Genomic DNA, 24,235 nt, shown 5'->3' on the forward strand with positions numbered 1-24,235 from the left:
GAGGCCCCTTTTCTATGAAGAGGGCGAGGAAAAACACCAAAAAAGTTGGATCTTCAAATTGCAAAAGAACTATTTATTGCATGGCCATAGCAATGAGACAAAAACATGCATACATGCAATCAAAGGATTTGTCCGAATTTCCAAAATGGTTGCAAGGTTTTTATCACCTCACAGAAGTTATCAAGCATATCTTTATTGGCTTACAAAGATCATTTACCTCATTTGTCTAATGTTGTCTACGCCACAAGCATCTTAACCATCATGCAATCCCATTGGTTTTCTATGCTGTAACAACCTGTAACTCTTTAGACCAGGGGTCCCCAAACTAAGGCCCGGGGGCCGGATGCGGCCCTTCAAGGCCATTTACCTGGCCCCTGCCTTCAGTTTTAGACTTAGGCTCGCCCAAAGTCTGAAATGACTTGAAGGCACAACAACAACAACAATCCTGATTAACTTGACTATCTCATTGGCCAGAAGCAGGCCCACACTTCCCACTAAAATCCTGATAAGTTTACAGTATGTTGGTTAAAATTATTTTTATTTTTAAATATGGTATTGTTTTTTATTTACCAATATTGTAAATGAATGATATGGTAATAATATAATATATTGTAATAAAAACATAATGTATACATATAATATTGATAATAAATATTATAATGTAATACAATATAATATTTATTTATTTATTACAGTATTTCTACCCCCACCCTTCTCACCCAATAGGGGACTCAGGGTGGTTAATAATAATAATAATAATAATACAATATAATAATATTGTATAATATAATAATATTAATTATATATTATATATTAAATGTAATATTACTAATAATATTACGGTATAGTGATATAGTGCAATATAGTAATATATAAAGCTAATATTGTGCTATGCCATTAATATAATATATTGTACTAGCTGTGCCCGGCCACGCGTTGCTGTGTCTGAGTCTGGTGGTGTTGGTCAGTCTACATTAGGTTGTATTTATGCTGTGACCTCCACCTTCTTTATACTCACATTAGTAGTAGTATTTGAAATCTGTTACCTTCTTCAATTTTTGTGTTGATTGATAATTGCTTGAGATCCCTGTTGTCTTTGGTTTGTTGTTGTAATGTCTGATTCTGCTGAGTGCGGTTTATATTTTTATTGTGGTACAATAGTCTTTTTTTTGTTTTGCCTGTGTAGGTGTTTATTATTATTATTGTTGTAGTGGTCATGAAGGTTGGATAAGTTAGATGCTACTGTATTGTTTTTTGGAGGCCCAGTGTAGCACTGACTGGCCTCTCAGCCTCAGTGCCTGGCTGTTTCTTGCCTGTGATGGTGTTGATTCTTGTTGTTGTTGTTGTCATTGTTATTATTGTAATTGTTTTTTTGAAGGCCAAGTGTGAATTGGGGAGGTGGATGAGTTGTGTTGTCAAATTTTGTATTTGTTATAGTCACTACGCGTTGTCAGTTTTGTGGGTCCGGATTGTGGTTTTGTGGTGTGGTTGTATTGTTACAACTGGGAGGCAAGGCTTTTGCATTGTTTTGCCAAGTTTTGTATTTCTGGGGCGTTTAGTTGTGTTGTTATAGTCATGATGCGTTGTTGTGAGTTTTGTGGGTCCGGATTGAGGTTTTGTGTTGTGGTTGTGTTCTTACAACTTGGAGGCAAGGCTTTTGCATTGTGTTGTCAAATTTTGTATTTCTGGGGCGTTTAGTTGTGTTGTTATAGTCACAATGCATTGTTGTGAGTTTTGTGGGTCCGGATTGTGGTTTTGTGGTGTGGTTGTGTTGTTACAATCGGGAGGCAAGGTTTTTGCATTGTGTTGTCAAGTTTTATATTTCTGGGGCATTTAGTTGTGTACCAAGTTTCGTATTTCTGGGGCGTTTAGTTGTGTTGTTATAGTCACGATGCGTTGTTGTGAGTTTTATGGGTCCGGATTGTGGTTTTGTGGTGTGGTTGTGTTGTTACAACCTGGAGGGAAGGCTTTTGCATTGTGTTGCCAAGTTTCGTATTTGTGGGGCGTTTAGTTGTGTTGTTATAGTCACGATGCGTTGTTGTGAGTTTTGTGGGCCCTGTGTGGTTTTGTGGCGTGGTTGTGTTGTTACAACTGGGAGGCAAGGCTTTTGCATTGTGTTGGCAAGTTTTGTATTTCTGGGGCGTTTAGTTGTGTTGTTATCGCATGATGCGTTGTTGTGAGTTTTGTGGGTCTGGATTGTGGTTTTGTGGTGTGGTTTTGTTGTTGTAACCTGGAGGCAAGCCTTTTGCATTGTGTTGCCAAATTTCGTATTTCTGGGATGTTTAGTTTTGTTGTTATAGTCACTGCGCAAACAACTTTATCATTTTATATATATAGATGTACATACAACTTGTAAGCCGCTCTGAGTCCCCTTCGGGGTGAGAGAGGGTGGGGTAGAAATGTAATAAATAAATAAGTAATTGTTGTTGGAGGTTTTTTTTTTTTTTTTGCACTACAAATAAGCCATGTGCAGTGTGCATAGGAATTTGCTCATTTTTTTTTTCAAATGATAATTCGGCCCCTCAACAATCTGAGGGACTATGTACCGGCCCTCCACTTAAAAAGTTTGAGGACCCCTGCTTGAGACAATGGTGCTTTCATGTTACTGACCCTGACTTGTTGCAAGTATATGTTCGAAATCGTATGGGAACCGGTTCTGACTTGATGCATTGTTATTATTTGAAAGTAACTTCTTTTCTCTGGGACAACTCTTTTCCCAAACATCAGCATTTTCTCTCAAGCGCAGGCCTTCCTCAAACATAGGCCTTTTGCAACTTAGGTCAATCAAAACATATGGGACTTATAGTCATTACCAGTATCTTTGAAAATTCTTTTTAAACCCACGTCTCCCTCACTATCATCCTCCTTCCCTGGTGCTGTGAACCTTCCCATAGCTCCTCGCTTATGGCGGCCCTGAGGCCAGTCTGAAACAGGGATGCTTTGATCGTGCTTTTCCTGCATGGCAGGGGTTGGACTGGATGGTCTCCTCCAACTCCATTATTCTGTGATTCCAGGGGCTTTCCTGGCCTGATTTCCTCAGAGAGAGCTTGCCACCCTTGCCTTCCTCTGAGGCTGAGAAAGTGTGTCTTTCCCCGTGGGCTTCCTTGGCTGAGCAAGGGTTTGAACTCTGGCTTCCCCGAGGCCTAGTCCAACGAAGGCCCAGCCTTCCCTTTGGCCTTACAAGCAGCTCACAAGAGCCTTCATCTTGTCAAAATGGAAATCCCAAAGTCACAACATCAAACCACATTGATTGTGTAGTGTGGAAGAGACTGAGGGGACAATCTCAGCGTGAGGGCAAAATTGGCCAGGCTTTCTGTTAATAAAGGGCTTGTCTCCCTCACACACACACACACACACACAAAGACAAATGCCCATCTCTTGCTGGATTTTGGATCTCGCTTTGAGAGAATGGTGGGCATAAGTTCAATAAATAAATATCGAAGACGTGTGTTCTCCTTCGTGGGAAAGGAGCCAAGGCCCTGAGGGTGGATTCCTCCCTCCGTCCCTCTTTCTCTTCGAATCATAGAATCCTAGAATCCTAGAGTTGGAAGACACCTCATGGGCCATCCAGTCCAACCCCATTCTGCCAAGAAGCAGGAAATCGCATTCAAAATGGCTCCCAAAATGGCTTCCTGTCAGGATCCAGGGTTCTGTGGGTAAGCTTTATAGTTTGATTTCCGTTCAGGTTTATCTTCCCTGCTTGTCGTGTCTATTTGATGTATGTTTTATTCTGTAATAGACACTCAACAGTTTGACTGTCGCCCAGACTTTTGTCACCTTGGATGATTGTTTAATATTTTAATTATGTCTATTTTAAATCATGACTTGTTAATTTGTTCTTTAAATCCATTCTTTGATGTCTTAACTGTTGATTTTATGATATTGTATGATTGTATTGGGCTTGACCCCATGTGAGCCACTCCGAGTCCCCGTTGGAGAGATGGAGGCGGCATACAAATATAAAATAATTTTATTATGACACAGCAAACAAGATAGACATGCTGGATTTCGTATCACAAAACCACAAGTCGAACACTTCCCAAGTGTCTAGGACTGTGTGATGTATTTTCGGATGATGCGTGCAGATCCCAGTCGGGTGGCCTTTTGCAGTTGGCAGATCATGATTTTGTCAATATCTATTATTTCCAAATGCCGGCTGAGATCTTTTGGCACGGCACCCAGTGTGCCCATCACCACTGGGACCACCTGCACTGGTTTCTGCCAGAGTCTTTGAAGTTCAATCTTGAGGTCCTGAGAGGGGCTGAGTTTTTCCTGTTGTTTTCGTCAATGCGACTGTCACCTGGGATGACGACATCAATGATCCAAACCTTTTTCTTTTCCACAACTGTGATGTCTGGTGTGTTGTGTTCCAGAACTTTGTCAGTCTGGATTCGGAAGTCCCACAGTATCTTTGCGTGCTCATTCTCCAATACTTTTGCAGGTTTGTGATCCCACCAGTTCTTTGCTGCTGGGAGGTGGTACTTGAGGCATAAGTTCCAATGGATCATTTGGGCCACATAGTTGTGCCTCTGTTTGTAGTCTGTCTGTGCGATTTTCTTACAGCAGCTGAGGATATGATCAATGGTTTCGATGGTTTCCTTGCACAGTCTGCATTTTGGGTCATCAGCTGACCCAAATTATTATTATTATTATTATTATTATTATTATTATTATTATTATTATTAGCAGACAGAGGTTAAGCAAACAACGCCAGGCTTCTGTCGAAACTATATGAAGCAATGGCCGACGCTTCCCCTCATGGGATCAGCTTCCTCAGGTGCCGGGCCATGTGGGGCGTGAGGCGGCGGGTTCAGAATGATTCTGCCAAGGGCCTCCCTCTTTCCCTCATGAAATCACCCATTTTGATCATGAAGGAGTTGAGGGAGCTCCTATTTCCCTCACAGAATCCTCCATTTTGTTGTCTTGCCAGGGAGCTCCCTCTCTTCATTCAGGCCAGGACTCAAAGGAGGCGAATCCCTCCCTCGTTGGCCATCTTCTCACCTCAGAGCCCTTTTCTGAGGCCGCCATCATCTCACACAAAATCAAGATATACCTACGCCACAGACCTAAAAGAAAATTAGTTAAAAATGCTACATCGTTGGCATCTAATTCCAGAGAAACTTAGTTTGATGTATACAAATCTGGACAACAGATGCTGGAAAGGTAAGACTAAAGATGGATCATACTACCATATTTGGTAGTAATCCAAGCCATTTTTGTAGTCAATGTTTTCAATATATCGTGATATTTTGGTGCTAAATTCGTAAATAACTGTATTACAACATAACATTACTTCGTATCGAACTACTTTTTCTGTCAAATTTGTTGTATAACATGAAGTTTTGGTGCTTAATTTGTAAAATCATAACCTAATTAGATATTTAATAGGCTTTTCCTTAATCCCTCCTTATTATCCAAGATATTCGCTTATCCAAGCTTCTGCCGGCCCGTTTAGCTTGGATAAGTGAGACTCTACTGTATTTGAAAGATAATAAGACTTCTCTTTCTTTGTTTTTGTTTTTATTTAAGTATTTTATGTATCAAGACATTTACATACTCCTACGTTAGTGCCCTCAGGGTGGTAGTTATAACAATAACACAACATAGAAGAAAGAAAAATGAAATTGTAGAAACAAACAAAACGTAGCACAATTAGCAGACCAATAAAACCCACTGAAAACCTGGCAGAAGATAGGTTGTCTTCACTGCCCACATAAGAAAACCATGGGTCCCTTTATTTTTTTTATTTATCTTTAAAAGAAAATATAAAATATTTGTAAAATATGTTAAGAAATTATCCCAGGGATCAAAATACATCTGGGGAGACCGCTGACAAGTGTTCAGAATCAAAGAAAACATGTCTTGCTGTGCAGAAGATCTGGAAGGGAAAATATGTTTGTTTTGGGTACTGTATTTCTGTTATTGATAGATGTATTTTCTTTGTGTGTGTGTTTGTGTTTTCAATCTTTTATTCTATTTCAGTCTCTACAATCTAATCTGTCTTTTTTCCCATACTTTTTATGAACATTGGAAATCATTAAAAAAATTAAAAAGAAAAGAAAACGGTGGGTCCCTCCCCAGATGTTTTGGCCTTCAGCTCCCAGAAATCCTAACACAGGGGTCCCCAAACTAAGGCCCGGGGGCCGGATGCGGCCCTCCAAGATCATTTACCTGGCCCCCGCCCTCAGTTTTAGACTTAGGCTCGCCCAAAGTCAGAAATGACTTGAAGGCACAAAACAATAACAATCCTAATTAACTTGACTATCTCATTGGCCAGAAGCAGGTCCACAGTTCCCATTGAAATCCTGGTAGGATTATGTAGGTTAAAATTGTTTTTATTTTTAAATATTGTATTGTTCTTTCATTTACTAATATTGTGCTATGGTAATAATATCATATATTGTGTACCTATATACATATAATATTGATAATAATATTATAATGTAATACAATATAATACTAATAATAATACAATATAATAATATTAATTATATAGTATATATTAAATGTAATATTATTAATATTACAGTATAGTGGTATAGTACAATATAGTAATATATAATGCTAATATTGTGCTATGCTAATAATATAATATATTGTATGTACATACAACTTGTAAACTGCTCTGAGTCCCCTTCGGGATGAGAGTGGGTGGGGTATAAATGTAGTAAACAAACAAACAAACAAACAATTGTTGTTGGGGGGGTTTTGCACTAAAAATAAGACATGTGCAGTGTGCATAGAAATTCGTTCGTTTTTTCTTTCAAATGATAATTCGGCCCCTCAACAGTCTGAGGGGCCATGAACCGGCCCTCCACTTAAAAAGTTTGAGGACCCCTGTCCTAACAGATGGTAAACTGGCTGGGATTTCTGGGAGTTGTAGGCCAAAACAGCTGGAGAGGGACCCACAGATTGAGAACCACTGCAGTAGAAGGTATGGTGAGCATGACAATTGTTGTAAGCAGGGATGAATTCATTGCAAAGCCCGAGACAGTTATGCTGTTATGAATCTGGGTTATTAGCGTCTCTGCATAGTTTCCTTTTAAGATGAGCAAAATCTATCTTGAGAAGAGAAAGAGAATTACAACTTTATGAGAATTAAAGACAAGCATGTTCAAAATGTTAGTTTTAATGCTGGTGGATACCTGCTTCCACCTTTATATCTCACCAGAGAATTTACCCATCTGTTTTTATAATGATAATCTATATCATTGAAACTATGTATGTATGTGTGTGATTGGGGTGTCCATTTAAACAGACAGGCTCCCACTTCCACAAACAGCTCTATCTCCCACAGCTCAGGAGACACCAATGGCCCTCCCTCCAATGACACTGCAGGTTATAGCGAGCGCCATGAACATGTCCAAGAGCCTGTCAATCTCCTCCACAAACGCCACACTACTCCCCCCCAAGTGAAGGCTTTCATGCGGGGACAATTTCATCCTAGATTTTCTGTTTTTCCTCCACCACAGGCATCCCAGTGTTTCTGACTCTCTCCATTGGTGTGGAATTTGCATGACCCCGCCCACTGCCTCTCCCTTAACCCTTTCCTATTCTTTTCTATGGCACACAGCAGACAGAGGAATTGATCAGCAAGTGAACATACTAGAGAAGTTTGTGGAGAATTCTCCATGATTTATAGGTGTTGTAGGGAATGGGATGTATAGTTCACCTGCAATCAATGAGCACTCTGAAGTCCACCAAAGATGGACCTGGACCAAACCTGGCACCCAGAGCCCCCCGACCACCTTGATTTGGGGGAGTTGTAGTTCACCTACATCCCGAGAGCACTGTGAACCCAAACACCGATGGATCTGGACCAAACTTGGCACACATGCCTGATTACTGGAGGGGTTTGGAGAAACTGACCTTCCTTTCTGGGAGTTGTAGTTTACCCACAGCCAGGGACACTGCAACCTCCACTGATAATGGACCTGGACCAAACTTGGCACACAAGAACCCTCGGGACTAACTCAACCTACTGGAGGGGTTTGAGGGGACTGACTCACCAGAGTGGGAGTTGTAGTTCACCCTACAGCCAGAGAGCACACTCAACCCCACCCATGATGCATCCAGAGCAAACTTGCCCAACATAACAAACTTTCAAGTACTGATGGAGTTTCCTGAGGTTAAGCTGGCATGATGTCAGTTGTAGTTCACAACCTGATGCATTTTGTACAATTTATATTTTGTAATTTATATTGTATTTTAATAATTTTTAACTGTTTACGCATTGTTTGATATTGATTTGTATGGGCATCGAATTGTTGCCATTACTGTAAGCCGCCCTGATTCCCTTCGGGTGAGAAGGGCGGGATATAAATGTGATAAATAAATAATTTTTAAAATTTCAAATAACCCAGGTAACACTTGTACCCAAGCTAGTAATAATAATACATTTTATTAATATTATTATTATCATCGTTATGTCCATTTAAAAGCTTAAGCCAGCACCACATCAGTCAAATAAGACTTTTCTTTGAAACAGTTGACTGCTGGAATACCTGACAAAATGTCTCTGTTCCATCATGAATGACAATCCATTCATTCATTCATTCGTTTATTGATACATTTTTAGAAGATATCAGAGCAACAGAGAAGTATGTCATGAAATTCAAAAATTACCTAAAATATCTAACAATTACACATCTAGTAATCACATGCCTAACATTACAATTTAAAAAATTGCTCAAATACCTGAAGGTATGCAAACAGAAGCAAAAACAAATCAACCACTTTCATTTATTCTCATAAAGCCTGTGCAGATAGCTATGTGTAAGGGCAGGCTCTCTGTGTTGAAGTCAAAGGACAGTGCCATAGTGTTTCAGCAGGCTTCTGCAACAGGGCTTTTCATTCTCTTCAGTTACATAATTGTTCTCATTTTGGACACCTGAATCTTAAAAATGCCAATTTAAGCAACAACTAAAAAGCAGGAGGTTTCCCACTAATATTATTGGAGAGGGTGGGGGTGGCGGGAGAAACAGCCTTTATGTTTTCCAGGGAGAACATAAAGCCAACATCCTGTGTTCTTCTGAACATTTGTGTTGGTCAGAGCCTGTTGAGGGGTGTTACATGCAGTCATGGGGATATTGTCAAAATACTGCAGGATTATCTGCCCGGCTTGGGTGGAATTTTGTGATCCTTTTTTGGTATACATGGAAATATTTAATATATGTAGGTAGATATCTCTTTGGGATGTTCCAGATTCAGCAGATGCTTGATGTGTCCAGTGGGGAGCACCAACCTGTTGGTAAACAAACTTCACATCCTATCACTTTCCCCTCCTGCTTAACTAAATATGGTATTTACAGTATAATATCTCTTTGTGGACTTCTATACGTATGGAAAAAGGCTTCAAATATTGGTAAATGTAGTCCTAGGTTCAAAAATGAAATATTAGGCACTGCTTTATTTGTCAGTATACCACTTTGTCACATGAATATAAAATTTGTTAGTATTATTGGTTGGTTTTTGAGGGATTGTGCCTAATTAAAGAATTGCCGAATTGTCTTTTGAATGATGTCTTTCCTCTCTCTTTGGTCCCTGGCTAGCATCTCTTCAGTGTAACAGGGGGCCTGGCTGTTCTTTTCCACCATGTCATCTATCATGCCAAGCAGCTCTTGTACCTGCTCTTCTCTCTCCCGACCTTCAGCCTTGTTGTTGAAGGCCAGGCAACGGCCCCCACATTTCCCAATCTGCTCCCGAAGAGAGGCATCTCCTTCATTTAAGAATGTTTTCAAAGTCTTTCCTTGCAGATAATCTTTGCGAGTGAACAGAATGATCATGTAATCCTTTGCAATAAAGTTAAAATAATTGTGGATTAATTCAGCAACATCTTTTTCCTCCTGAGTGAAAGGGCCCACTTGCATGACTTCTATAATTGCATGTGGGCCTGGGTAGCACAATTTTACACACTTTACAACTTCTTTGTAAGTTTCTTCCTGTGCGAAACAGGTATCGAAAAACCCAGGAGTGTCAACAACCACAATTGTCCTCCCATCAATTTTAGTCTCCTTCTTTTCACATGTTTTTGTCACTGATGTGGCTGACACGGTAGACCAGGTCCCTCTGAGAGGAGGGTGACTCCTTTTTAAAGGCCTGAAGCCCCTGCCCAACCCCTAAACCGCCTCCCTGCAGAAGGCCAGCTCTCCTCCTCTTCCTCCTCGCTGCTGCCTTTCTCTCTGCTCTTCCACAGCAAAGGGAAGCGGAGACTGGGCTCCTGGGACAGACTGGGCTCAGCAAGGAGTCTGCATCAAGGCTCCCACAGGCCCCAGTTTTTCTCTATCAGGAACCCAACTCAAAGCATTCGGTGATCAGAAATAACATGCACTGTGTAATGATCAGTCTTGGCAAACAAACAAACACAGTTCTAATCCTTTAATGTACCCGGTTTGCCCAATAGCCTCCATTTAGTAGCCCATTTGAGGCCTATGGTCACCATGAAACCAAGTAATAATAAAAAGAAAGCCTTTGAAGTGTAATTGATTGCACTCATACACATCCCTTTGCATTGTTTTACCATCCCATTTGGAATCATCAGGGCAAATACAGCCAAAAACAGGGCTAACATTTGGGGCAGCAAAATGTGTAGGTCACTGTGATTATTGTCTCTCTATTTAAAAATCTAGGGACGGAGTGAGCACTCGCTGTTAGCCCCAGCTTCTGCCAACCTAGCAGTTCGAAAACATGTAAGTGTGAGTAGATCAATAGGTACTGCTCTGGCGGGAAGGTAACATAGGTGCTCCATGCAGTCATGCCAGTGACCACATGACCTTGGAGGCGTCTATGGACAACGCTGGCTCTTTGGTTTAGAAATGGAAATGAGCACCAACCCACAGAGTCAGACACGACTCGACATTATGACATTATGACATTTCGGTCTGCAAGTTCAGCAGCTCAGCGCTTTAACACACTGCGCCACCACCAGGGGCAGTATATAGAAAGAATGATCTCCTGGCCTGTGTTCAGTGCTCAGATGCAGCCACAAGAGGGCAGTATAGACCACATGTACCCTTTTTGGCTAAATTGCCTTCTCAAAATTAGGCTGCACATGAAATTTGTGTCATATGGTAATCTCAGTGCTGAACCAAAGCAAAAGGGGAAGCTGCTTCAGGAGCACCTGGAGCTCCTATTAAAGTTAGAGCGGATTCATTCTACAGAATAGATGCAACCCAGGGTTTTCTTTTCCATTGCTGAAAGCTTTGCTGTTCTAACACTTTTGTTATTAATGAAGGAATTATAAGCATGCAGCCACTATAACTCACACCATTTTTGTCCAAATTACAAAGAGCACACTTTTTGTTGCGAGCAAATACCTTTTTTTGGTTTTAGGGTTTTTAAAATCGAGGTGCACATTAGATTTGATGGCACATTAGACTTGAAAGGATCAACTCCTGGCATCTAGTGATGTATGTGTTCAGTGCTTTGTATGTGTGTTAGGAGCGACTTGAGGAACTGCAAGTTGCTTCTGGTGTGAGAGAACTGGCCGTCTGCAAGAACGTTGCTCAGGGGACATTTCCAAGGTGTTTGATGTTTTACCATCCTGTGGGAGGCTTCTCTCATGTCCCCGCATGGGAAGCTCCCTGGATTCAAACTGGCAACCTTCAGGTCAGCAATCCTGCCGGCACAAGGGTTTAGCCCATTGTGCCACTGGGGGCTCCACTGCTCAGTGCTGAGAGGCAACCACAAGATGGCAGTATATAAAGAGAAAGGATTAGCTCCTGGCCTCTAAGTATGTACATGTTCAGTGCTCGGAGCCCCAGTGGTGCAGTGGGCTAGAGCCCTGTGCTGTCAGGACTGCTGACTTGAAGTTTGAGTGGCTGACCAGAAGGTTGCAGGTCCAAATCCAACCTGGGGGGAGCACAGATGAGCGCTTTCTGTCAGCTCCAGCTCCATGTACGGACATGAGAAAAGCCTCCCATAAGGATGGTAACACATCAAAACACCCGGGCAATGTCCCCTTGGCCATGTCCTTGTAGACAGCCAATTCTCTCACACCAGAAGCCACTTGCAGTTCCTGACACGAAAAAAGTGCTCTGCTGCAGCCACTAGAGGACAGCGTAGAGCTGGAATGGATTAGCTGCTGACAGACACAATGGTGGCACCATAAAAGAGTGAACATAGCTCGGTAGACCACAGGTGGGATATCCACCTCATAACGAAGTAAGCCATTTAATGAAGCGCCACAAAGAAAATGCAGCCATATGGCTCCGCCTTGCTCTGAGGCTGAGAGACTGTGACTTCCAGGAAAAGTCCAGATCCGGTGCCATTTAGGAGGTTATGCCATGATGAGGCCCAGGATGCAGCAAAAAAAAACACAGTACTGAAGCCCATGGCTAACACTTATTTGCCAGTTAAAAGAGCAATCTAGGTATTAAAATATATTTTTTAAAAGGAGGTGATGACAAAACTTCTACTAAGGATGAGAGAGCGTGACTCAAGCTCAAAAGAGTATGGCTTGCTCAAGGCAACAAGCTTATGTACCCAACATTCCCGGGAATACTTTTTCTAATGCTGCTTATTAGAAATAGTCATAGTTAGCTTTATGATTTCGTGAATGGTCCCATTAGAAAATGTATCCCTGGTACCTCTGCTAGTGGTCAAATATGGAAAGAGATTGAAAAGATTTGTATAGGTGGAAAGGTCTACAATGGTTGCTTATGGGCAGAATTTCAGCCATTAAGATGAATGTATTACCTAATTAATGAATGGCGCTTCATTTAAACCATGGTAAGAAAACCTGTCCATCTTCATCTGTCAAGGGAGATTTAAGGTATTACAAAATGACAAGAAAAGAGGAGAAATGGGTCTCCCAGCTTGAAAATGTATTTTGATGTCCGTCGTATGACAGGATTGCTTTATATTGAGAAACAAAAGATGACAACACTGAGAAGGAGAAGGTTTGAAATTTGGGAAACATGCCTATCGTTGGCATGACACATGGTTGTTGTTGATGTTGTCATTTGTATATATTTACCACTTTTTATTTCCTAAAGAGACACAAAATAAAAGCCGATTCAAATTTGAACAATAACTTCATAAGCAGATTATTCTTGCAAGTGTGGAATAAACATAAGAACAGATTTTATTCCAAGATGCCAGGATGGTGTTCGCCGCATGGAGATTTGTTTAGAAGAGGAATCTCTTTGGAAGGAAATTGGTTGACTTACCGAGACTTGTTAATAGTAGACAAGGATCAATGCAGGTTAAGGACGAGAGAGAAGTTAACGATGGAGGGTTTTCCAAGACAGTGGTTTGCCCACAGACAAATGATCGAGCAGTTTACGATTGATAAAACCCTACTGGGATTTGTAAGAGTTAAGCCAGAGTTTGAGAATCGATTGTAGACCGGAGACAATGGTTTGATTACAAAAATGTATAAACTGCTGTTAAAATATGAAATGGAGGAAGAACAAGTGGAAGACCTTATGGTTAAATGGGGTCAAAATATAGACACAAATTCAGTGAAAGATCTACAAAGAGAACCACCTGAAGCCTAACCCTGCCAAGACACAAGTGTGTGCTTTCCACCTACGCAACCGTGAAGCCAACAGGAAACTGAACGTTACTTGGGAAGGCCACGAGCTTGACCACTGTTTCCATCCTAAATACCTTGGTGTCACCTTAGACCGAACACTAACATATAGGAAACACGGCACGAACACCAAGCACAAAGTAGCTGCACGCAACAACATCCTGCGGAAACGGACTGGCAGCGCATGGGGTGCAGACCCACAAGTAATAAGAACATCAGCCCTGGCCTTGTCTTTCTCAACTGCTGAATATTTATTTATTTATTTATTTCCGGTATTTCTACCCCGCCCTTCTCCCCTGGGGGAGCCTGTCCTGTCTGGCACAAGTCTGCCCATGCAAAGCAGGTGGACATGGCACTGAATGAAACATGCAGAATCATCACGGGATGCCTTAAACCTACACCTGTTGATAAACTCTACAAGTTAACTGGCATTGCCCCTCCTGACGTGCGACGGGAAGTTGCTGCTAAAGGTGAGAGAAATAAGGTCGAACATTGTGAAAGCCACCCACTGCATGACTATCAGCCTCCTCCCACCAGACTCAGGTCAAGGAGGAGCTTCATGAGAACTGTAAAGAAGTATGAATTTTAGTTTACAGATGTCATGTTTAACTGTGTTTTTAAAAAGATTTCTATATTTCAGTTACTCTGCTCTCTTGAGTGGTTGCCATGGAGAAGGGGGCTGAGCCAACTGGTTTAGCTGAAGAGAGAGTAGAATTTGGAGGGGGAAAAGTCAGTCTGTGGTCAGCGAAACACAGGGAAGGTTAGTTTTTAGAGTATGTGCCTGAGAAGGGGCACTTAAGACTGATTCTCAGTTGAGGGGATGGGGGGGAGGGGGTTGGTTCAATTGTTGGATTTTTGAGTCAATTCTAAAATAAGTTTGGTGGCTTATTTTAGGTAGTCTGTCTCCTGACTAGGAACAGATATTCTGTGACTGAAATTCACAGGGTAATTGCAGGTTAAAGCAGAAGAGAGAAAGAAGTAGTATTTTAAAGTTTGGAACACCTCAATATAGCATTGCAACTGTTCAGTAACGTGCCTCAAACAAGAAGAAAAGTTATTGTAACCATTAAGCTTATGCCTGAATAAATGATTATTATTCCTTCAAACATCTCAGTCTCTGTCATATATACACACATCAAGAATAAACAAGAAGAAGAAAGAAAAATAAAAGTCTCCTCTCTAAGTAGCCAGTGGCTAAATCTTCCAATAGTGGTGGCAAGAGTTGATAATCCCCTTAACATTTGGTGGCAGCATTATAAGAACCTCTATAATTTGGTGGCAGCGTAAATAAACATCTTTACCTTTGGTGGCAGCTTTTAAAACAAAAAACATCTTTATATTGGTGGCAGCGGTGGGATTAAAAAAGATTCCCCCTGCCTAGAAAAAGAACCTCAGCCGGTCATACTTCTTCACAAGAACCACCCCTCTACTTGATGTCCCCCCAGCAACAGCAAGGGTGTCCCTCTGGGCAGCTAAACCAGAAAATCCCAACTGGATGGCCCTCCATGAGGGTCAACCTAGAATGGGCAACTTGGAAGTCCCTAAACAGACCGAGGAGCGGAGTGGGCAGATCAAAAGACAACTTGGCAAGGTGGCACTACCTGGAGGAATCCTACACCTTGTGTGATTGAGCAGAACAAACTACTCCGCATATGTGTGCTTGCCCACAATGCCCTGCCTCATGCACGGAAGAGGAGTTGTTCAAAGCCACGGACAATGCGGTTGCTGTTGCCCACTTTTGGTCTAAAACTATTTAGCTGCTTATGATTTCCTTTATTTTATCACTTTTAAACTTATTTATTATACAATGCTTTTGACACGAAATAAAAAAAGTGGAAGCAATGGGAGAAGGTTGGATAAAAAGTTTGAAGTTTACTTTGAGTAAGGGTTGGAAAGAATTTTTTAAAATAAGACGATGTATTGGTGGCATCTGATGCCAGAAAAACTTTCTAAGATATATAAAGGCAGGTCTAATAAATGTTGGAAATGTGAGAGAAAGGTTGGGATATTATTTAATATATTTTTTAAAGGCCCTGAAATACTGGACTCAAATATATAGGACGCTGGAAGAGTTTGGGCTTAGACCTCTCAGTAGGAAGGTCTCCTGGCTGTTCTCCGTATTCACAGTCTTCCAGTTCCCTTCTCCCTCAACCTTGTACTCCACCTGACAGCTGGTGATATACTCTCTCCCATATTCAGCTGGTTGAAACGTCAACTGTACGCTGTCATGTGTAAATAATAATAATAATAATACTTTATTTTTCTATCCCGCCACCTACTCCATGAAGGAACTCAGGGCACCGAATTCCACTGACAAGAAGAGGGAGAGGCTGTGAATGTTGTGAATGGTGGACAATTAACGAATGAGAAAATACAGAAGATTACTACTATATATGATAACTGTAGTGAGAATCACTTATGCGCAGAGATGGAAAGAAATAGTCATCCCAATGCAAGACCAAAGTCGGATACTGATTTGTGAATTCCCTGAGATGAACAAACTGATGGCACTGATCAGGGAAAAATCCTTGACCAACGTCAAGAGCAAGTGGGACTTGTTTATCACTTTTCCATAGCAAAGATGAGGATAAACTTTAACCATTGGATATATAACTTCGAGGAATTGTACCAAAAGCAGAAGTGTGAATACACAGGAGTATCTAAAGGGAGGTAAAAATCAACAAAGAGTGTGAGGTACATAGACTATTTCTAGCAGTGGCGTGTCTAATACGTGTTTATTCATGTAGGTATGTTTTTGAGTGATGGTTTTAGATGTAGCTGTGCTAGATGTAGTAGTTCTAGTATTATATATTATGAAAAAGTTTGTTTTCTTTAATTTCTTTAATTAATAAAAATTAATTAAAATAAACTGTGTTTAAAGCAGTGGGGGCAATGCACAGAGGATGAGCTTAGTCATTTTCCCTCAGAACACTTTGTATTCAAATATGTATCGCTTAGTCAAGTGATCAGCCACTGAACGGCTTCCAGGTTAAATAAGGCAGTTTTGAGCTGGCAGCGTCTCACCTAATAACACAGAAAGAGAAAACCTACTGGCAGATTCATTTGGGCTATGGTAAGCACAGGTGGCACCTTCTTTGGAGGCTTTTAAGCAGAGGCTGGATGGCCATCTGTCGGGGGTGCTTTGAATGCGATTTCCTGCTTCTTGCAGGGGGTTGGACTGGATGGCCCATGAGGTCTCTTCCAACTCTACTATTCTATGATTCTAGGTGAGCTTGCAATTATTGCGAGTTAAAGGCTTGAAACCTGTGCCAGACTGCAATCACTTTCACAGTCTTTTCTATTTTATACTCAAAATTCCTATCACCTCCTCTCTCACTTTTGTGCCGATCCAAAGTTGGGACTTCTTTAATTCTTCCGATCTCACCAGGAAGACTTTCTTAATCATACTTTTAGGTTGTAATGTGTACAATGAACCAAAGAAAATCTGCATGCTCATGCAGCCCATTGTTGACCTGACAACGTCTCACCTAATAACATGGAAAGAGAAAACCTACTGGCACATTCATTTGGGCTATGGTAAGCACAGGTGAGCTTGCTGTTCCAGACTTCAGTCATTTCACAGTATTTTCTACTTTCTACTCACAATTCCCATTGCCCTCTCTCTCTTACCTTTGCGTTCATCCAGAGTCCTCCAAACAGCTTCCATTCTTTTCAATTCCTGGAGGACTTTCTTCAAAAAAATCATACTGCTAGGATGTAATGTGTACAATGAATCAAAGAAAACCTTCATGCTCATGCAGCCCATTTTCCAGAACATCTCCGCAAAGTTACAGCTGCCTCCACTCTTTACCGTATTGTTGGCAAAGAGTGCAGAGTTATTGAACGTGAAGTGGATGGGAGTCCCGCTGGCATCTTTGGCACATGGCACATGGGCTGCTCCAATGGCCTCCAGGGCAGGAGGGGTCTGTCCATCTGCAAAGGTGACCAGGACTTGGATGTGGTCCTTCATGTCCTTCCCCAGACTGGGGAGCAAAGATTCAAACATGTATCTCTGGGCATGTGTTAAGCAAGACAAAGAGGCCTGCAGCACAAGGCAGATGGCATCCAGGTGGTCGATGTCCGACAAGATAGACAAAAAGTCCCTGATCTCCTTCTTTGACAAGAGGTTGTGCTCTATTACTTCTGTATCATCAAATCCTGGGGTGTCAATGATTGTGAGGGAAGAGGGGATCTGAAATCCCTCCTGATAATGCAACACATACACTTTTACACTTTCAGCTTGGCTTCTGTGGGTCTCTTCATGGATGAGTGTGAATCGGAATTCATCTTCCCATTGGACGCCCAGGATGTAGTTGACCATCCCGTTGATGAGGGTGGTCTTCCCTGACCCAGTTGCTCCCATCACCATGATGACTTTGTTGGGGACCCTTGAGTTCTCTTCTCCAAGAAGATATTTCAGACAGGATGTTGAATCATCTGATGTCACCTTTAATGGAAGAACATAGATGGATGGTGGTCCTCTTACCACCAGCCTGCTTTTTGGGAGGTATTTTTCAACTAATCTGTCCTTTTCTTCTTCATCCTGGGATGTAGAAACCTCCACTTCTTCACTGGGAACACTCTGAGCCCCATCGGCACACACTGCGGACACTCGGAGTCTGTAGAGTGACTGAGGACTCAGCCCATTAATCTGGAAGAATTCTATTTTTCTCCCCGTCCTTCTTTCATTCCATTCACCTTTGCCTTCACTATTCTCATTTCCAACTCTGTACTCCACTTTGTACTCCTTTATAACAACATCCACACCAATAGCACTGGGACTCCCCCAGGAAACAAAAATCACAGAGGATCCCACACTCACTTTCCTGGGCTTCCCAGGAGGTCCAACGGGAAGAGTCTTCACAGACGTGGTGATGTTGGTGGTCTCACTGAGTCCCGGCTTGCACCTGGCAGCGTATTGGAACTGATACTGCCTGTTTGGGCTTAGACCTCTCAGTAGGAAGGTCTCCTGGCTGCTCTCCGTATTCACAATCTTCCAGTTCTCTTCTCCTTCAGCCCTGTACTCTACCTGATAGCTGGTGATATTCTCTCTCCCGTATTCGGCTGGTTGAAAGGTCAGCTGTACACTGTCATGTCTAATTCCAGTAACAAGAAGAGGGAGAGGTTTTGAGGGAAGGTCAAAGCTGCAGCTGACCAGATCCCCATCTTCATACAAGTAAACAGAAGCTCCTGGGTTGTCCTTGTCTGGCACAGAGGCCACAACAAACCGCAGCTTCCCATGTGACTTATTGACACAGGAAAAGTCTGAAATGGATCTGGCAGCTTTCCGAGCTTTTTGGGATATATGTTTACACTCAAACCAGGTCTGCCATTTGGAATTAGCTTTTTCTTCCAAACCTTCTTTATGAAGATAATGTTGTAAATTGGCTATAAATGGCCCCTCTTCATGTAAAGAAGTGAATGTAAAGCAAAGGACAAATTCATTCTGTCGGTCAAGCACTATTTGATTGAGTTTGCTCTCAGAGGGGATGACTTCTATCTCACTTAGGTTTGCACAGTAAGATTGCACAAAATCCACCTCTCGCTCCTTCATCTTCAGAAAATCCTGGAGATTTCGGCTGTTGAAGGGGGACTCGTTCACAGCCCTCAAGATGTCGGCCAGGGCTCCTTCCTCTTTGTCTCCTCCCCGGATGGAAGGCAAGATTCCAGCCAGCTCTTTCTGGAAAGTCTGCCTGTGCTGCTTGCAGAGGTCCTTGAAATGCTGGATCTTCTTCTTGATTTCTGGGAAAGTGTTCGCAATGGAATTCTTCCCCAGGTCACTACATCTCATGTCAATTTCACTGAGTTCCTCCAGAACTTTTTGGGCATCAAAGATGAGTGCTAGGCTGATCTCTCGCACCATCTTGGCTGCCTTGGAATCCATCTTGGTCAATGGGTACAGCCAGACCTTTATGGGCACAGCTTTCTCTCCATCGTCTCCCATCATTTTGGGAAGAGTGGAATACACTTGCATGGCATCCTGGAAACTCACTGGATTGCTCTCTAGAGAAAAATCTCCATGGAACTTGCAGCTGAAGTTCTCAGTCTGGGATTTTTCCTCACTTTTCATCTTTAAGTCTGCATTTCCACTGATGGATATTTCCTTTTTAATCACAGCCTGGAGATTACCCTCTATCTCTTGCACAGACTCGGAAGAGGAAACTTCTCGGTCAAATACAAAGAAAGCCTGGGCTCCATACAAGATGGCCGTGGCAACATGGGTTGCCATGCCATGGTCAAAGACCTCTCGGTGAGAGACATTCTGGACTCCCAGGTGGCTCATGGTCAGCTGCTCATACCTGGTGGTGGCTTTGTACTGCAAGGTGACTCTGGCCTGTTGCTTGGAGGTCTTGGTATCTTGGAGGAACTTGGCAGAGCCTTCCAGTTCAACCAGTCCTACCAGTAAACTCGCCTTGAGGGAGGCTGAGACACTGAGGGCAGAGGCCTTGTCATCAATGGAGTCAGATGCAATTATCTCGAAGTCCGTTTTCGGTTGATGACTGGTGTTCACATCCTTCTTAAGGGAGTCCAGGTCCCAAAGGGTGATCCCTGGAATGAAGCAGAGAAAAATAATAAATACGAAGGATGTGTAGTTGACTTATGGAATGGCTCCGGACTATGCCTATGGATCACGTGATTTACCCTGTTGTATGGACTCAAATAATAATAATAATAATAATAATAATAATAATAGACACTTCCTAGACACTTGGGAAGTGTTCGACTTGTGGTTTTGCGAAACGAAATCCAGCATATCTATCTTGTTTGCTGTGCCATACAACGTCGTTGTGTTGATAATAATAATAATAATAATAATAATAATAATAATAATTTTATTCTTATACCCCGCCCCATCCCCCCGAAGGGACTCGGGGCGGCTTACATGGGGCCAGGCCCAGACACAACAATATAAAAACAAACCAATAAAACAAATCAAACAGACAATAAAAGCAAGTCATAAAAACCACATAAAAGATAAAATGATAAAATCATGGATTAAGTTCAAAGGATCTAGGCCAAAGTGCAAAATGCAAATATATCATGTCATCAGGGAAGGGTGGTTACTCAGCCATGATGGCTATAAAGTGCCATTACAATACTGGGGAAGGCATACACTGCTAAATGGGCAACAGGTCGATCATACAGAGATCAGTCACCAAAAGCCTCTCGGAAGAGCCAAGTCTTCAAGCTCTTCCGAAAGGAGAGGAGGGTAGGGGCCTGCCTAATCTCCCCGGGGAGCGGGTTCCAGAGCTGGGGGGCCACGATGGAAAAGGCCCTCTCCCTTGTCCCCACCAGCCGTGATTGTGAAGGTGGTGGGAGCGAAAGGAGGGCCTCCCCCGACGAGCGAAGAGGTCGTGCAGGTTCATAGAGGGAAATGCGGTCTCGAAGGTAGGTGGGTCCCAAACCGTTTAGGGCTTTGTAGGTAATAACCTGCACCTTGAATTGGGCTCGGAAAATAAACTGCAGCCAATGGAGCTCCTTAAACAGTGGCGTCGAGCGCGCCCTGCAATTTGCTCCAGTTAGAAACCTGGCTGCCGAGCGTTTTACTAGTTGCAGTTTCCGGGCCGTCTCAAAGGCAGCCCCACGTAGAGCGCATTGCAATAGTCCAGTCTAGAGGTAACTAAGGCGTGGACCACCGTGGTCAGATCAGACTTCTCGAGGTACGGTCGCAGCTGGCGCACAAGTTTGAGTTGTGCAAAGGCCCTCCCGGCCACGGACGACACCTGAGCCTCAAGCGTCAGCCCCGAATCCAGGAGGACCCCCAAGCTGCAATGGACCTGCACCTTCAGGGGGAGTGCGACCCCCATCAAGCACAGGTTGCCACCCAACACCCCGATCAGACGAGCGACTGACCAGGAGGGCCTCTGTCTTGTCAGGATTGATCCTCAGTTTGTTCCTCCTTATCCAGTCCGCCACAGCGGCCAGGCACTGGTTCAGAATCCGAGGGGCTTCCTTGGATTCAGATGGAAACGAGTAGTGGATTTGCGTGTCATCTGCGTAGAGATGGCAACGCCCTCCAAAACTCCAGATGACCTCTCCCAGCGGTTTCATGTAGATGTTGAATAGCATGGGGAATAAGATAAGACCCTTGCAGGACCCCACAGGTCAATGGCCAGGGGTCCGAGCAGGAGTCCCCCAGCTTCACCATCTGGGAACGACCCTCCAGGAAGAACCGGAGCCACTGCAGAACTGTGCCACCGAGCCCCATCCCGGCGAGCCTCCCCAGAAGGAGACCATGGTCGATGGTCTCGAAAGCCGCTGAGATGTCCAGGAGAACCAGCAGGGTCACACTCCCCCTGTCCAGTTCTCTGCGGAGGTCATCCACCAAGGCCACCAAAGCCGTCTCGGTACTGAACCCAGGCCTGAAGCCAGACTGAAGCCAGATTTGCTTTTAATTGTTTTAATTGTATTTTAGTTTTTATTTTATTTTAAATGGTTGTTTTATTGCACTCTGTTTTTAAAGGCATTGAATTATTGCCTATGTTGTGAAGCCGCCTTGAGTTCCCCTGGGATTGAGAAAGGTGGAGTAAAAGTGACATAAATAAATAAATAAATAAATAAATAAATAAATAAGAGGGAAAATGTACAAAGTCTAGAAACTTCTGGGATCCTTCAAGGTGTGTGTCCTTGCCCACCTCACGCATGGAGGGGTCAGCCCTTACCTGGGATGAGGGTTTCCTTCCGGCAGTCGTAGAGCATCCCCAGCTGGAAGGGGCGGCCCAAGGCGGGCATCTCGATGGAGTCCTCCGACAGGGCCATGGCTCAGGTCCCCGGTCACTCTCCCCTTTAACACCGGAAGACTCCTATGAGCCCTATATTGTAGGGACCATGGGCCAGAAAATAGTAGACTATTGCCTATATAGCTTTGCCTCTGCATATATCATATAGCCTTTATATAGACAATATTTATATAGACTTTGTATGAATCAAAGATATTTTAGATATTTTAAAGATGTTTTTAAATTGTTAGATTTTAGCCTTTCTTGTAAGCCGCCCCGAGCCCATGGGGAGTGGCGGCATATAAGTTTAAATAATAAATAAATAAATAAAGTAGTATGTGCAACACAGGGCCTGTGCCCCTCCTCTTCCTGTGAGCTGGTGCCTTCAGGAAGTTCCAGAGAGAAGAAAGCTCAGAGTAAACAAGTTAGGTCATTGATATCACTCATGCCAAAGTAGGTGTGAAAGGTGGAAAAGAGTCTCAGCCATTGGTCAGTTCTAGATAAGGCCAAGATATAAAATTCTTTGTTTGCTACGCACATGTGGCGACGGCCATTTGGATGATATGGACCCACAAAATGTGGGTACCTACGGCTGTTTTGCCTTATCATCAGCTATGATAATAAAAGGCTTGTTTTATTGCTCTCCTGGAATTCTCTCCTTTACTCCCCCTCTGGGCTAATCCCCAACAATATACCTTTACCTCAAATGTATTCCTGGGGGGAGGGGGATGGAAATCGGGGCCTCCTTTCCACCGGGTCCTTCTGGGCTCCCTTCTTCTTTATGGTGATTCCCATGAGAGGCCCCCACTCTAGGTGACTATGAAGCCCATTCCTGTAAATCCCACCAAAGGCATTTGCTGTTGGCATGAGTACAAGATCACAGCACAAGGGCCACCCTGAGGACTGGCACCGGGCACCAGCTCTGCCCACTCCCCACCACAGCTACGCCTGATGCCGGCTGAGAAGACCCCCACCCTCAAGACCCCCACTCACCCTGAACTGCAAGGCTTCCTTTGCCCTCTGAATGGCAAGAAGGACACCAGCAGCCAGGGCAGGTGGATTGGATCTGGGCAAAGCTCCGCTCAGTGCCACCTACACACCTTTCCTCCGCAAAATTGAAATTGGCAATAATTTGCTTTTTATTTCAGGGCAAAGTCTGGAATGTTATTGTGCACAAGGTTAGTCATGATGCTGGGGAAAGTGGAAGGAAAAAGGAAGAGAGGCCGACCAAGGACAAGGTGGAGGGGCGGTATCCTTGAAGTGACTGGCATGAACTTGAAGGAACTGGGCACGGTGACGGCCGACAGGGAGCTCTGGCGTGGACTGGTCAATGAGGTCACGAAGAGTCGGAGATGACTAAACGACTGAGCAGCAGCAGCAATTAGGAACTGCCCTAGCAGCTGTGAGGGGACTCAGGGCTATAAAGCAGAAGCAGGTGCAGCCAGGTCTTGCTGGTAACAAACTGACTCTGTACACAGTTCAGGAACACCTAAGGTGTGGCAGAGATGACAGCAAATATTGACACTAGGGGGTTATGGTGGCTGGGCCAGCGGGGAGCCTTCCTTTGGCTCCCCGGGGGTCCGGATGAGTTATGTGGTCAACATTTCCATATGAGATTCAATCACCCGGGGGGCAGCTCCGATCTGGGGTGACAATCTCTAGCTATGGGTCATGCAGATGCAAAATAGATAAGATTTTATGGTGACAGTTTATCCTCTTTTGTGTGTGAAGCCCAGGGTTCAAGGTGAGGAAGGGCAGGAATTTCCGGGGTTAACTAGAGTTCAGACTATGCCTTCATTGATTAAAACATACTAGGGAATATAGAGAATCATATTCTAGCCATTTCCACCCAAAATTACCGAAAAAGGTACTAACTATTAACATTTATAGCTTATTTTCCATTCCTACGCTAATAGCGCAAAGCGGGAGGCTATTTGTGCGGTTTGACAATCAGCTGATGATCAGAGAAAAAATGGTCAAA

The 24,235-nt window shown here is 43.2% G+C and overlaps 1 protein-coding gene across 1 annotated transcript; it reads right to left on the reverse strand.

The window, feature by feature from the left end:
* Nucleotides 1-16,987: 16,987 nt before the first annotated feature.
* Nucleotides 16,988-22,294, reverse strand: LOC103281495 (neoverrucotoxin subunit beta). The gene is made up of 3 exons (XM_062957865.1): nucleotides 22,198-22,294; nucleotides 17,165-20,083; nucleotides 16,988-17,022 (listed from the first exon to the last, which is right to left on the reverse strand). The coding sequence occupies exons 1-3, from the start codon at nucleotides 22,292-22,294 to the stop codon at nucleotides 16,988-16,990; spliced, it is 3,051 nt and encodes a 1,016-aa protein (XP_062813935.1).
* Nucleotides 22,295-24,235: the final 1,941 nt, after the last annotated feature.

This window comes from Anolis carolinensis, chromosome 6 (genome assembly GCF_035594765.1).
Source record: "Anolis carolinensis isolate JA03-04 chromosome 6, rAnoCar3.1.pri, whole genome shotgun sequence".
Taxonomy (NCBI): domain Eukaryota; kingdom Metazoa; phylum Chordata; class Lepidosauria; order Squamata; family Dactyloidae; genus Anolis; species Anolis carolinensis.